General features: G+C 40.7%; 1 protein-coding gene and 1 pseudogene across 2 annotated transcripts in view; both read left to right on the forward strand.

Annotated features, from left to right (window-relative positions):
- The first annotated feature begins 7,249 nt into the window (after positions 1–7,249).
- Sos2 (SOS Ras/Rho guanine nucleotide exchange factor 2) overlaps positions 7,250–16,454 on the forward strand; it is a 100,802-nt gene continuing 91,597 nt past the window's right edge. For both annotated transcript variants that reach the window (XM_074068022.1, XM_074068023.1), the window contains exon 1: positions 7,250–7,414. In XM_074068022.1, the coding sequence (XP_073924123.1) occupies positions 7,328–7,414 (87 nt within the window). In that variant the 5' untranslated portion in view covers positions 7,250–7,327. The remainder of the gene's footprint in view (positions 7,415–16,454) is intronic.
- Positions 10,152–10,248, forward strand: LOC141422079 (U6 spliceosomal RNA; annotated as a pseudogene).

Consider the following 16,454-nt stretch of genomic DNA (forward strand, 5'->3'; position numbering starts at 1 on the left):
CAGAGTTCCACCTCTCCTGAGGCCATTTGGAAGTCTGCCTACCGGCCTGTGGAATAACCTTAACTCTTAGAACTTTCTTCAAAGGATCGTGGGGAGAGTGGCACGGATTGCTGGGCTCTGGCATATGGAAGTCTGTCAGCCTGCACTTGGAGTCTGTCCAGCCCGGATGGCTGCAACCCTGCACTCTTCCAGTGAACTCAGGAGAGATGGTGTTTATGTTAAGGGTTGGCTCTGTCCTCATGAGCCCTTGATCTGTGTCTAGGCTTCTTTGGTCAGGTGTATCCTCATCTTTCTGAGTATACACTATTATCTAAAGATCTTGTAAACATTTTTGAGGAGCAATTGTGAAGTCAGTTGCTAAGTTTTTCTAATGTATAGGGAGTTTTTGAAATCTCTTCATCAGGATCTAAGGTGAAAGGGTGGGTGCAAGGACAGGGGAAAGTGGTTGGGAAAGACAAAGATGCCTAGAAGATATTTTCAAGTGGTTCATACCCAGTAAAAAGTTTAAGAATGGAAATAAAACCCCAAATCCTTACAGGAAAGAAGAATGGTGATTCCACCAGCACTACTTTTCTAGCCTCAAGTCCTAGAAAGGACCGTGTTATTTTGTTAAATGTTATTATTTTCTGCTGCAAGAAGGGTCTCACATCAAAATTATTTTAACATTCTTTGGCCTATTGGATGAAATGAGAAATTTTAGATGTGGTGAGATAGATGTGTGAGGGCATGCCTTGGGTTGCTTAGGAAGCTCCACTTTAATTTAGGGAAAGATCTGAGGAACAGTAGTAACAGAGGGTTATCTCTCATTAGAGAGCCTAGAATTTCAGCCAAGTTTTGCTTAAAACTGTATCATTTGAATCACCTCTCCCAACGTTGTTGCTTAGAAATAGTGATGGATTAGAATGAAAGGGCTACAGCATGTATTGTTTTTTCTATACCTTTCAGATTTAGTTTTACTTAAATTGTCCACTGAGCATACAAGAGATGCCAAAAGACATCTCTTATAACAAGGGCAATTTTTGGGGTATCCAAAGTAAGGTTGTGGACAGGCTTCCCAAACCAAACTATGTATCAATTATTTTGTTTCTCAGAATGCCTAGTTCCTTCAACCTTTAATTTCCTATCTTCTTAGATTCCTGACCAGTCATCCCAGCTGGGACATGTACAAAATTCTGGTTGCCTAAATCCTTTTAAATAGTTGCCAACTGGATAAGGGTATAGCTAAGCATGCATGAGGCCTTGGTTCAATCCCTAGCACTGTAAAAATAGCCACGTATGTTGGCACACATCTGCAATCCCAGAATTTTGGAGACTAAGGTATGAGGATCATGAGTTAAAGGCCAACCTGACCCTGTCTGGAAAAAAGTAAATTAATAAATAAAATAAAAACAAATACCAGGAAGCAGTCATGATGTTAATGTATAGACCAATAGGAAAAGATTTTTTTCCTAATATTCAGCATTGTGCTTTGGAATTTAGGGATATAAAAATAAAGCTTTTTACCTTTACTTTGTATGTTAGAATTTTGTGGTTGATAGTAAACTCTTGACTGTACTTCCAATTTAGACTTCTTTCCAAAATTATTTGGTAAGTTTTCTGCAATTAAAGAAAGAAAAAAAAAAAGCCTATTGTGGTGGCACACACCTGTAATTCTAGCACTTGAGAGGTGGAGACAGGAGGACTGTGAGTGTGAGGCCAGCCTGGGCTGCATAGCAGGGGAAAGGAGGAAGGAAAGAAGAGATGGAGGGAGGGAAGGAGGAAGGAAAAAGGAAGGAAGGAAGGAGGGAGGGAGAGGGAGAAAGGAAGAAAAGAAGGAGCCATCAGCAATTTCTAAAACAATATGGTGAGAAGGGAAACTGGAGGGTCATTCCAAGCTATTCAGCTTCCAGGAGCATCAACGAGAATTTTCAAGAGGATCACATCAATGGATCATGAATAGCTGGGACTAGATGCATGTACCACCATGGTTGGCCAAACTTGAGCTTTTTGTCTGAATTCACATTTATTCTTTATTCTGTAGTTTAGCCAACCATGGTGGTATATGCATCTAGTCCCAGCTACTCAGGATGCTGGAGCAGGATAATCACTTGAGCCCAGGAGTTTGAGATCAGTCTGTGAAATATAGCCAGACACTGTTTCAAAAACAACAAAACCAAAAATCTGAAATTTGAGAATTCATGAATAGAGTTGAATGTTGCAATCATAAAGTACTTTGTTGTCAGCTAGTGATATAGTATAGAATCCATCCTAGGTAGTTAAATGAGAGTAAACTTATTCTAAGGCATACAAAATCATTGGGAGGCTGATGAAGTTGACTAGGTTGGGCCACACCATGAACCAGGCCACCAACAGAGCAATTCCAAACTAGGACCATCAATAGGGAACTGTTCCACTGTTCCACTGTAGTGACTGAGTGGTGCTTGCCAGCAGAAGTACCAGATTTGCAGCGTCCACATCAATTCTGCCTTCTAGGTCTTACTCCACTACATCTGATAGGCTCCATCTAATCACATCCTGCAACCTGGATGCAAGGGAATCTAGGAAATACTGCTTTTGGTTTTCCAATCTGTGATAATAGGAAGGTAGAATGTATGTTGCCTGCCACATACTGTATCTGTCACACCTAGTAATTAGTCACAAATAGTAAACAATTCATGTAAATTACTTAATTGTTAACACTTGGGGCAAACAAGTCAATGTTTGTTTTCTTTCTTTTTTCTTAAGTTCCCCATTCTGGGATCAGGATCCATATACATACATGATTGTAGATAAACCAGTCCCCTGCCTGGGAGCTGTACTGAACAGATTACAGATTATGAATATATTGTTGACAGCTCAACTTGATAACTCAGAATTTGGAAGGATTTTCTTTTCTTTGGTACTGGGGCTTTGAACTCAGGGCCTCATGCTTGCTAGGCTTGGTAGGCTTGCTAGGCAGATGCTCTACCACCTGAGCCACTCGTCTCTAGCCCCTAGGATATTCTTGCATTAATACAAATAACAAGAGCTTGAATGATGTCTTTTTCCCTTTCACCTTTGTGATAGGAATTGCTGTCTGGAACAGCTACTTTACAAAAACAAAACCTTCCATCTTGTAGTAGTGGCAGTATCTGAATGACCTCAGTCAGTGTCACTGTCATACGCCAGAGTAAGAGGAACATTATTTGTTTAAAAGCAAATTATAAGTAATACACTAACCCATACTGCTTTTTTTTTTTAATAAAGGGTTATAAGGGGGGGGGGGAACACAATAAGTAAATAAATCCTTTGGAATTTGATTAAGAATTATGGTTCCTGTTGAGAAGATATCTTTGGTATGCAGTCTCTTAGGGGGTGGAATTTCTGGGCATACGTCTCCAGTAAGGGTCACAAGGACAATGAGTAGTCTCACTGAGTGCCTTCTTCAGCTTCTTTCAGGCAGTCAGTGTACCTTGAAAGTGAGTGACAGCAACATTTATTGTTTCCTGTGGTGTTGCTTGGGTTTGCTACTGATCAGCAGCACTTGTAACTTTAAATAAATTGAGGAAGTATGAAATAGTAAATGGGAGAAATGTTGAGGAAGTCCTTGAAAATGTTTTTTCAGTGAGAGAATATTAGTGGTTAAAATTCTAACTGCCTTTTAAAATGAAAGATCTGCTTGGGTCATTCAAATTATCTTCCAAAAGCCATTCTAAATTCTAAAAAAGCAAGCAAAATTACTATTTATCAAATTATGAATATATTAATTGATGCATTTATGTTAGATCAAATTATGCTTGAGCTTTTGGTTACATACACCCTCCCTCTTACAGTATTAATGTGTTTAATATTTCTATTTTTAACACTTGAAGCAAAAGTTTACAATCAGTGGAAATTTTTCTTTAAAAATGACTTTTAATCAATGTTTTGAAAAAAATACCACATTCATGTGGTTGAAAATCCAAAAGTCACAAAAAGGTACAAACAAAAAGTCTCCCTCTCTCCTCCAGCCACTCAGTTTTCAGCCCTGTTGCAACAAAAATCTTATGTAGCATTGCAGAGTAATATTAATTATGTGAAGTGCTGGGGATTGAACCCAGGGCCTTCTGTGTGCTGGGCAAGTGCTCTACCACTTGAGCTATGCATCAGCCTGAGAAATTATACTTATGTACATAAAATGCCACCTGATTAAAAAAGGACAAGTGGTGGTGTACTCTGCATACTATATGCCCTGCTCTTTTTATCTTGCAGTATGTCTTGGAGAAAGTTCCACAGAGGCTTGGTTGTTTTTAGATAACACTGTAGGTTCCATTGGATTTACTATAATTTATGAACCAGTACCCTGGTCCTTCTGTTGATTATATTGTTTATTTGTAGTTTGTGTGTTTGTGTGTGTTTGTGTGTGTGTGTGTTGCTATGACAACACTGCAATGAATAACCTTGTCCCTAAGTGATTTCACATATGAGCAAATATATCTCTGGACATATTTCTAGAATGTGCTAGGTCAAAAGGTATGCATGCACCTTTGAAACTTTGATAGGTGTCCCCTACTTGCCCTTGATGGAAGTTGAAACAATGTACATTCCCACCAGTAATAGAGTTCCTGTTTCTGCAGAGCTTCACCATCAAAATGTGTAAACTTTCTGATCTGTGCTAATCTAATAGGTGAAAATAAGAGTATAATTGAAATTTGCATTTTTCTTAATGTGAGTAAAACCGAGCATCTTTTATATGTTTGAGATATTTCTTATTGAGTTTTAGTCTTATTAGTTTAAAAGAACACTTCTATATATTAGGGAAATTAACTTTAAAAAAATGAGTTGCAGCTATTTTTTCCAATTTGTTATTTGCCTTTTGGCTTAGCTTATGAATTTTTTGTTTGCCATGCATTTTTTTTTTTAAGTCAAACTTATCAGTCTAGATTTTGTGTCCTGTGAAAAAGTCTTTTGTACTGAGGTCATAAAGAAATTATTTTCCAGTTTTTTACATGTAAACCTTTGACGTATAAGGATTTTCTGGCAGCATAGAGGAGGGTATGGACCCAACTTTTTTTTTTTTTCCTAGATGGCCCATTTAACTGGCTAGGGAACTTTTTACTGGTACCATTCTTGGATTATCTTCCACATGCGTGTGGATCACATTTCCGTTCGCCCAGCCCAGAGATCACACAACTCAGCTGCCTGTAGAAACTAGGCAGGTTACATAAAAGGCTGAGGAGTGCCAGGTGGGGAGGATAGCCAACTGCAAATGGGACAGCATACTTCCCTAAAGAGGGCAGCCACTACCCGGCGCCTGCTGATGATTCCTTTGCACAAATGCAGTAGGGTCCAGTGATGCCAAGTCTGTCAAGAGAAGCTGCAAATACAGACTTTTATATGTAAGCTCTTGATTTTAAAATGGCAATAAATAGCATTTTAAAAATTTAGTACAGCCTTGGCTAAACAAAATGTTGCCTTCAGGCCAATATGCTTATGCACGAGTGAAACTTCCCACCACCAACTTCCTATGAAAAAATACAATCACAGCTTGGTAATTTGACAGCCCACTAGTTTATAGCTGGAGTCTGGGAACAGAAGAGAAAAGTAAATAAGCCAAAGTTTACAAACCAAAAGTATACAAGCCAAAGTCTTTGCTTTCACAGACTCAAAGATTAATACAAGCATTTCACTATCCTACGTTTTGTCCTAAGCACATGGACTATGGATGTAAGCATTTACTAAAGGACCCTTTTCACTCAGTGGATACACAGATTTAAAAGATTATCTCTTAAGTTTTCCAACTCTGCCATTCTCATTTTTCCAAGGTGACAAAATGGCGCCTATTTTTGGGTAGAATAGTTGCTCGGCTACTGATTCCTGAACAGAAATTGTGACACCGACCTATTTTTTTATGCCTTGTTCTTTCTTTTCTCTTCCCTCACTACTGGTGGTTGGGGTCTGGGAATATATGCCTATTTTGTCTACAACCTCTTAAAAACCATGTGTTCCACGTCTTTGGTGGGACGAAATTTGTGCTAATGATCAAATTTTCAAGTTCGTGCCTCTTTAACTCAGAAAGGGCATCTTTTTCTCGGTTGCTAGTGGGCAAGACTGCATCCAAGGGGGCGGATCCAGGCTTTGTAGAACATAAAGCCTACCTGATTTGAAGGACGCGATTAAGAAAACTTGAAAATATCATCTGAAAGTTTTATGAAAACGATGTGATTTTTGTGAACACACAGGGGCCCATTCAAGTGACGGTCCTGCCAGTCCAAGTTTAATATCATTGTTCCCTTTTCTGGCCCTGCAACCGTGTGCCAAGACCTTTGCGCGTGACCCTCTGAAACGTGACCCTCTGGAATAGCTGCCATCTCCCATACACAAAGGAGCCATGTAGGGCACAAATAACCGTGCCAGCCCAAGGGCCCTTTTCTGTCCCCATGCCGGTACCGCCTCCCCAATGCTGCACGGCACCGAGTTAGGACAGTCCTGGGAAGATCGAGCGCAGGCAGCGCACGCATAAAAAGCAGTGGGTAAATTGGGAAGCGCGTCTGCAGCCGCCCCCTACAGCTGCGTGGAGAGGCGGCTTCCCCCGCGGGCCCCCGGGCCCCGCACCCCCGCGCCTGGCCGGCGCCTCAGCCCGCTCGGCGGCGCGCATGCTCCGTTCGCTCTTCTCCGGCGGCTCGGGAGAAGGCGCGCCGGGCCGAGGGGGCGGGCCGAGCCGCGGCTGCTGGGACCCGAGCTCGGAGGCGGCGGCCCCGGGCGCTCGCGGCGGCGGCGGCTGCTGCGGGGGGGCGGCTGGGGGGGCCGCGGCCTGCACCGTGCACGCCGGAGGGTGGGGTGCTCACGCGTCCGCTCGGTCCCCAAGGCCCTCGGAGGTGACTCGGCCGGGTCGGGCCGGGCGGCGTTGCCTGTGGCGAGGGCGGGGATGAGACGATGAGGCGACTACCAGCCGCCGCCGCTCTCCGCCCGCCGCGGCCGTAGCGGGAGTCAGGGCGGGGGCGAACGAGGCCAGCGGTACATTCTCACCGGGTTGGGCCGGGCCGCGAACCCAGACAAAGGAGGAGGAGACGCCCGAGGAGCGGGCCAGAGTCGCGGGGCGAGGCGGTCGCCGCCGGGGGTCGCCGCGCTTCCTCCGAGGGCGCTGCGCGAGCGAGGCGAGGGCCGCCGGGCCCGAGGCAGCCTCCCCGGTCCCCGCCCGCCCGCCGCGGCCGGCGCCGCCCCCGAGCCGCCTCGGCTGTCGCCGCGGTCCGGGCGGGAGGCGGCGGCCGCCGGCGAGGCGAGGCGAGGCGAGGCGGCCCAACCCGCGCCCTGCCTGTCAGGACACCGTCCCGGCCCCGCTCGGCCCGTGGCGGGCCGCCCCCGATGCGGAGGCATTGCCGCCGGGGCCATGCAGCCGGCGCCGCAGCCCTACGACTTCTTCAGCGAAGAGAACAGTCCGAAATGGCGGGGACTGCTGGTCCCGGCCCTGCGGAAGGTCAGTGCCGGGCGGGGGGCCCCAAGTTCTAACGGGGAGCAGCTGGTGCTCCCGGTGCTCACCCCCGGTCGTCCACCCACCCCAGGGCCCAGCCATTTGTTTAGCTGGCGACAAGGGGAGAGGGGACTCGTGGTCGCCTGTTGCGTCCTGGACGACGTTTTCCCCCCAAGTTATCGATTAATTTGTTTGGGCCCGTCCCGGAAGGAAGGTTCTGTTAGGATCATAAAAGTGGATTTCATGTTGCAGGCATGTCGTCAGGCGACTTCCGCCCTTGACCAATTTGTTGTCCTCAGGCTGGGTTTGGGCCGGAGAAAGTCCCGCTTGGGGATCCCACGGGCTCCAAAACAAAAGCGTTTGCGGGCTGCGTGGGTCCTCGCCCTCCGCCGTCTGCGGGTGTTGGCCCCCCCAGCCCCCAGCGCCCAGCGCCCAGCGCCGTGCGTGTCCAGGCTGTCCACGCGCTGGGGAGGCAGTGCTGTTTTGTCATTTGGATGTGTTTCCCGTGTGGGAAACGCCAGTGAGTCAGTCACAGTACTCCTTCTGCAGGTCTCCAGGTGAAGGTGAAGCCGAAGCGCCGGCCCACTTCCCGCAGACGTCTTTCTTACCTGGGTGCAGGGATGTCTTACAGAACGTGCCCGATGTCCTCGTGTGTTCGACTTAGAACTCGGAATCACTTTGAGGGACAAAAAAGGGGCATCCTACCGAGGAGTCTTTTAGCTTGGGGTGGTGCATTCCTTGGGTGCGTCTTCCCCTGTGAATTTAGGTAATTGTGCTATCGGCTTTTTTTTTTTTTTTTAAATAATAAATCCTTTGGTAAGTGAAAGCAAATCTAAAGTCTGTCCATGGATTCAGGATTAGTTATTGAACATGAGTTCTTTGGCCATAGATTCATATTTAGTCCCTTCTGCCTTTTGTGCAAAATAACGAAGAGTAAATTTTAAAATAATAAACATTATTCATTTAAAAGAGTGCCCTTGAAAAATAATTCGTCATACATTAAATTCCTAGAAATGGACAGAAGTGCTTTTTAAAAGTAAAACATTTTTCTCATCCTTTCACAGTTAAATAGTTTTTTAAAAAAATATTTAAAATAGTACATTTTAAAGGTAAAGTCATTTTTCTCAAAATTTCAGATTTTCTATTTTTCTAATTCTTACAAAGAGTTATTGCTTCCCTTGGGGCGCACATCAAGCCACATCTTTTTAAAGAAGTTGCTGGAGGTGATTATCATTTCATTGGTGTAAAATATTAAATTGACCTTCCACCTGCGGCCCAATTCTGTAAGGAGACAGAACAAAATGGAAAGTGTGCTGAGTGGTGATAATGAACTGTATCCTGAATTAAAAGCAAAGGGAAGAAATACTTAGTAATTAGCCCTTCTGTCATACAGAAATGGGAGCACAGTTATCAGATAGACCTCTACCCTTGGCATTGTGATACAAGTATACACCCATTAGTACTTTTTGGTAGTAAATAGTATTTGAGTGTAGATGACTTTGACTGTAATCAAATTCCATGTACAGATAGAGATTTATTTTTCAGGTTAGGTTAGAAACAAAACTAGGACTAGCATCCAATCTTAGTCCATTGCTTTGGTCTCATTTTACATTTATATGTTGGGCACATTTCCAGGTACCTTGTTGATCCTATATTGTATTCCACCATAATGGTATGTATTTTGATTGTGAAATAGATACATTTAAGAAAATTTGGTCTTTTATAGTGAATTAAAAATCAATTTCTAGTAATTTATTAGCTTACCGTTATTGTAGGATTGAGGTACACTCACATGGAAAACATTTTTTATATTTTTGGAAAATTTTTGGTGAAGGAAATTTGCATTATATACAGTTTGTGATAATTGGGTCATTGCAACATACAGGTTTAGTGTCTGCTGAGAGATGTAGCTTTTAAGGGTCAAGATTCACTCTTTGCAAGGAGTTTTAAATTTCAGTATGGATCTGTCAACCACATCTTTGCACAGTGAGAAGTCTACCAATCTGGGGAGACTCTTCATATACAAAGATGAATTTTAAAAAGTAAAGGTCTACAGGTATTTACCATCCACAACAAAAATTCTCAGTTTTGAGTTTTTGATTTATGTAAATGAGAGCAATTTTGACCTCAGGTTTCTGGAAGGAATGTCTATATATGTGAGAAAGGAGCAATGTAGTTTAATTGGCTCTGTCAGGTTAGTCCATTAGCCACCTTGGACATCTTTAGGGAACCTCCAAATAGAATTTTCAGAAAGGCAAAATGACTTTCATGCAAATGTAAATGAACATGCCTCAGTGATTTCAGCTTATTTAATGAAGGCTCTAGAAAGGTACTAGAGCCACTCATGAACTTTTGTGTATTTATAGGTTATTGAATTAAAAAATATTAAGGTGGTTGGGTTAGAGACAGAAGTAGTTAATATCCTACGAGAACATAAAAGAATGACTTATGGTTTATCTTTTCCATTGGATGGATAGAAATCATTTGCATAAGCCAAAATTCTGTAAATTTATCTTACATATTTGTAAAATAGTCTAGTCAATAGAAAGTTATCAAAGATTCAAGCAGAACACTACACTGAAAAATGTCTAGTATTGTCTTTTGCTTATTTTCAAGTTTTAGCTAATTTTTATGAAGTGTGTGTGTGTGTGTGTGTGTGTGTGTGTGTCTTTCACAAAGTTAGCAGTGGTGACTTTGAAAATGCAATGTCACTTATGCAGCTCCAACTAAAGTTCTTTAGTTGGAACTTATGCAGTTCCAACTAAAGTTGGAACAATATAGAGATTAACATGGCCCCTGCACAAGGATGGTAGCAAATTTGTGAAGCATTCTATTAAAAAAAAAAAAAAAGAATAAAAGAAAAAACAATGTAAAATGTTGGTTTTCAATATTAAGTATTCATTTCACTGAGTAGAAGCACAAAGGTTGAGAAACAGATTTATGGAAAAGTAATTTCGGAAATAGAAATGTGTTTCTGGTTTTTTTTTTCTCTTTAACTTTTATTTACTTATTTGTTTATTTGTTTTATTTATTTATTGGTGGTGCTGGGGATTGATCCCAGGACCTCATGCATGCTAAGCATGTACTCTACTACCCATCTCCAACCCCGGCCCTTTCTTTATCTTTAAAAACAAATCTTACCTAGGGCATTTAAAAACATACAGAGCTGCAAAGCAGAGTGAAGTGAACACTACTAATGGATAATATATGGATTGTTAACATTCTGCTAAATTATGTATCTTCCTTAAAGGAGCCAGAAACAAATGACTTTACCACTGCTCCCCAAGAACACTGAACCTCTCGAATTACTTGGGGGGAGGGTTGCGGGAACAGCGTGGGATATATTTGTAAATGCAGTTCATTACCTTTGTCTTTAAAGTGCGTTTGGACAATGTATGCATGTATAAATAAAAGAATAGAAACAAAGTGCTTTTGCTACTTTGCACATGTGCTGTAAGATTGTATGCTGAGATACATCAGCATTCTTCAAATGCCTTCAAACCATCTTACCAGGTTTTTCAGTTTCGTATTTCCTTTGGTAGATACTTTTTCTGTAAGGTTTTCTTTTACTAGGCTAGCCATGAAAAAAGAAAATGTTCATTGTCTTACCTTCTGTAGTTACAAATCTAAGAGAGCTAGAGAGAATTGGTTGAATTTCTGGGTCTAATGTCATTTGGGTTAAATATCGACCTTCCCCACCCTCTGATGATTTGGTCTTAGATACCTGTTTAAAAAGGCTAATAACGTGAGAGAATGTCTGAGTTAATTAATAGCAGTCTATGGCAAGGCAAAAGAAGGTAAAGGCTTTGAGAAATGCGTTTGTAAAATCTGAAAGATTTTAATATTTCTGCCTTTGTACCAATGTCTCTTATAAGTTTGTTGTAGAAGACTGAACAGGATCTTTCCTGTCCACAAGAAAAATGTAGGGTGATTTGAGAAAATATGAGTTGGTTTCACTGATATATAGAGTCAAAGGAGCCGTCTTTAAGGAAGTGCTGAGTTCTGAATTATATATTGAAAGATGTTACCAAGTGCCTGCTATGTGGTGTGTATGCCTGTTATGTGTCTTAGTATGATGTAGCAAGGACCTTGTCATAAAACTTGCATTCTAAATTGCTATGGCTGAGAGGCCTGGGAGAGAAAGACTATGAAGTAGTAAACAATTATCTGAAAGGTCAGTAGGAACTAACAAAACAAAGGGGCAGGGGGTAAGGTAGGTACTAGGCTTGTTTAAAGAACTATGAGAATAAGGATGTGAGGCTGGGTGACCAAGGTAAGGCCTCTACCTGGGGAGAGCAAATCTGCAGAGTTATCATTTGTTATTATTATTATTTGCGGTACTGGGGCTTGAACTCAGGGCCTTCACCTTGAGCTAGTCTACCAACCCTATTTTTGTGAAGGGTTTTTCAAGATAGGGTCTCAAGGAACTATTTGCCCAGTCTGGCTTCGAACCTGATCCTCCTGATCTCTGCCTCTTTAGTAGTTAGGATTACAGGCATGAGCATCGGTGCCTGGCTAGAGTTATCATTTATGAAGCAAAGTAATTAGGTTAACTTTGACATAATTGCTTTCTGAAAAGATCACTTCAGATGAAAGCCAGAAACTAATAGAGATCCTATGGTTTCTTTGAAGTGAGGCCTGTTCTGAATTTCCTAAAGTCGCTGAATATAACAATAGAACTCAAGGGAATCATTTGGAATTATTCCAAACGAATAATGACCCAAACTGACCCAAGGGGTTCAGGCAGAATTGGATGGACATTAGGAATGCATTTTAACTTGGTCCATCTAGCTCTCTGTCAGCTATGATTTAGTAACCTTTTTATATTTTCAGGTTAATTTTGGTATGGTATATTTGGAGCAATACTATTCCATTAAAGTGTTTTATGCTGAGCATCCAAAGCTTTACCTATGTTACCACTTGACATAAATCAAACATGTCTTTTATATTAACCATGGCCTCTTTCAAGGGAACAGCAGTTTGAGTATATCCTCTGTTAGAGTGCATATTTGGATCAGGAAGGAATTTTAATGAAACTAATGGATTTAGCATTATCTGATATAGTCATGTTAAAAATTAACAACCTAAAATTCTTTGCATTTTTTCACAAAAAACACGTGAGTAGAAAGCTGTTTGATATGTATAAAGTATTATTTATATATTCACATTTCAAAGTGTAGTAGTGAAGCAGCATAGTGAAAATAATACGACGATTCAGATAAGAGAACTAGTATTAGCTCTTCCAAGTAAAGTTTTCTGTACTCTAGTTTTGTTTATTAAATCATTTTGTAAACTCAAGCACCACCTCTTATTTACAGAATATTTTGTAGTTCTTTATTAGTTGACCCATTAGCAGTGTTTGACAGTGATCTCTTTCTCCTTGAAATCCTTTCCTCACTTGGCTGCCAGAACATCAACACTGCTGAGTTTCTCTCTCTTTGGATATTCTTTCTACATCTTCTGTGTTGATTTCTCCTTATCTTCTCAACCACATCATTTTGACATCCCCATATCTTAGTTGTTAGACTTCTGTTTCTTTATACCCTCCCACCTTGGAGGTCCCACTCTGCTTCACGGATTCACATAGCATTTATATTTGATAATTTCCAAATTCTTTTCTTCTTCTTTTTCTCCTCCTCCTCCCTCTCCCCTGTCCTTATCCCTTTTTCTTTTCCTTTCTTTCTCCCTCTCTTTCTGGCAGTACTAGGGGGTTGAACTCAAGGTCTCATACTTGCGAGGCAGGTGCTTTACCATTGAGCTCTTAACCCCTTGAGTTATTTTTGAGTCCTCTGTTTTTTCATACCAAACATCTAATCTGTCAGAAAATCCTTTTAAGTCTCTTTCACTCCAGAGCTATTTCATACTTTTCCTCTTCTACCACCTGGAACCGAGTCACCATCGCCAGTCTCCTGGAGAATTGACATAGCCTCTTAACTAATCTCTTCTGCTTTTGCCCCATTTAGTCGTTTCTCAGTGCTACAGATAAAAGTTGAATCGTGGCACTCTTGTAAAACCTCATCTGTGCTTCTCAGAATAAAAGTGGAAGTCTTCTGAATGGCCTGCTCGGCCCTCTCTGCGGCTCTCCCACCCCAACCTCCTTAATACCGTTCCTTGTTTTCCTACTGCACACTGGCTTTCTTATTCTTATTCATAGACATGTACTAGTCTCTGCACTTTTGTACTTGCTGTGTCTCTTTCCTGGAACACCTTTTTCTCAGATAATCATTTGGCTTATCTCCTTTAAGTCTTTATATAAAGTCAGACATCATCTTGGAGAGACCTTCCCCTGCAGCCTGTCTAAAACTGCTGTGTCCTCCTGTTTTCTGGACAGTGTTACATAGATGTTTATAGGTGTTCACAACATAACCCAAATCAAGCTGATTATTTTGTCCCAGAAACCTCATCTCCAGTATAAATGCTATCCCCAGTTCTCAGACCAGAAACCCAGTTTTCATCTTTCCTCTGTCTCTCCCACCAGGCTCAAAAGTAATCACTACTGAGTCTTTGTGATTCTTTCTCCTAAATTGTTTTCTAACTTTTTTGCTATGTATTTGCCTAAAGAATTTTGAAAAACCTGCATATTTTTATGTTGACATCTTAAAATGTTCATCTTAAGTTTAAATAGTTGTAGAGGATATAATTTTGTATGTGTTATGAATACTGATGATTTCACAGCTAAGTTTTTTTAAATGTATCTAATGGAATCTAAATGCCAAAATAATTTGATATCCACCATCATCCCTTTAAAATGCAAATGACAGAGTGCATCTTTAACAGTTGCATTGTTCTTTTCTCTATGAACTTTTCACTTCACTTTTCTCTCTTTTTTAGGTTTAAAAGTTTTTGATTGATCCCTTCTTATACTTTTTTTTTTTAACAATTCCTTCTTATATTTCTTTATAACAGAGTCTATATAGTGAATTAAAATTTCTCTAGCCAGGCACCAGTGCTCACACCTGTAATCCTAGCTACTCAGGAGGATCACGGTTTGAAGCCTGCCTGGGCAAATAGTTCCTGGAGACCCTATATCGAAAAACCCTCCACAAAAATAGGGCTGGTGGAGTAGCTCAAGGTGAAGGCCCTGAGTTCAAGCCCCAGTACCGAAAAACATTTTTTTTCTCTAAGACAACAAAGCATCAAAACTTTATGTTTGAGTTGAATTATTATTAAGACATAGTTGATTAAAGCAACGTGAATGTTATGAATTTTGAAAAGTTTTTAAATCACTTCATGTTTCATGGGTGAACACTTCTTATTGCCAGAATGAGACATGGTCTTGCTAAAGTGAATCAGTGTTCAGCATCAAATCCATTTCTGTTTTCCTTTTTTATAGACAGAAGCCCCAAGAACCCTGTTAACATAAGTAGATGAAAAAGTTAAAGCAACCAGACCCACTTTTTAAACTTTTTCAAATTTATGCTAACTTTTATAATTCTTTCAAATTGTATGTGAATCTGTTATCAAAAATTACTTTTAATGACCAGCCAGTTACTCAATTAGATTCTCCTTCAAAAAAGCAAAAAGTTAGAAACTACTTGGCTTGGAAAATAATTTATTACCTGATATTTAAAATCAATTATTTTTCATTTTCTAGCTTCATAGGACTTACCAGTTAATAACTATTCTTACCTTTTTACTTTTTTACATAGAGATGCTTTGTTTAATCCAATATACCCAAGAAAGATTGAGACAATAAAAAATAGTATTAATTTTACCTTTGTTAAGACAAAATATATTGATAAGAAGCATTTTACCTTCTCATATTCTTAAAATACATTCTCATTGAACCTTCTGATCTCTACCTCCTAGATTCACAGATATGAGCCACCTAGTCTAGCCAGGTGGGTTTTTTTTTTTTTTTTGGCAGTATGGATGTGGGGGGTGTTGAACTCAGGGCCTCAGGATTGTAAAGCAGGAGCTCTACCACTTGAACCACACTCCAGCCCTCAGTTTGCTTCTTAAAGTTCAACAGGAATGCATCTTGCTACTTTTTTTTTTTTTTTTTGCAGTGCTGGGGATTGAACCCAGGGTTATGTATGCAAAGCAAGCAATCTGTTACTGAGTTATACCCCCAGCCTTGTTGCTGCTACTTTTCTCATACTTCTAGACCCACTTTTAAAAACTCACTTGATTAAAGGTCAGATGCACTCTGACCTAATAATTGATTAACTTTTGATTAACTCAATGTCAACTGATAAGTTACTTTAGTCACCTTTGCCATGTTTGGTACCCTACTCACAGGAATGGTACCCACTACATTCAAGGTCCTGCCACACTCAAGGGGAAGAGACCATACAGGGTATGTGTACCAGAGGGTGGAGACCTTGGGGACCATCTTAGAATTCTGCTCACCACAGTTATTTATTTTATGGAAAAATATCTGCCACATAACCTAATTAATAAGACCAGTTGTAATTGTTAAACCAGCCAGACTAATTATATTTATCATTTGTTAGATAAAGTCTGATTTAATATTTTTAATTCGAGTCAATGTGTTAATACATGTCACAGCCAGCCGTATTACTTCGGAATGCAAACTATAATACAGAAAGATGAGGTATGAAAACTAGCTGTGAATTTTTTCTCCTGAATGAAATAATATTACTATTGCATTAAGTATTTCTTCTTTTTCTTTTTCTTTTTGGTGGTACTAGGAGTTGCACCAGGCCTCATGCTTGCTACTTAGGCACTCTGCCACTTGAGCTACTTCACCAGCCCTTTTTGTGTTTGATATTTTTGATATTATGCTTGGGCTAGCCTGGATGGTGATCCTGCTGATCTCTGCCTTCTGAATAGCTATGATTACATGCCTGGCCAACATTAAATAGTTCTTAAAGGTGCTCTCTTTTCTCTGTTTTAATGGGCCTGTCACCTCACGAGAATGTAGTTTTTGACAGCTGGCCAGAGGATGGAAGGGCAAAGTACTTAAAAATGAAAATAGTTACAATTGTCTCTAGAATTTTTACACTTATTTATTTAATGTATGGTGCTCTAGAGCAACACACTGTAGTACTATAGTGAGTTTCAGTGTAAGAGAGAGAAATCT

This window comes from Castor canadensis, chromosome 3 (genome assembly GCF_047511655.1).
Source record: "Castor canadensis chromosome 3, mCasCan1.hap1v2, whole genome shotgun sequence".
NCBI classification, from domain to species: Eukaryota; Metazoa; Chordata; class Mammalia; order Rodentia; family Castoridae; genus Castor; species Castor canadensis.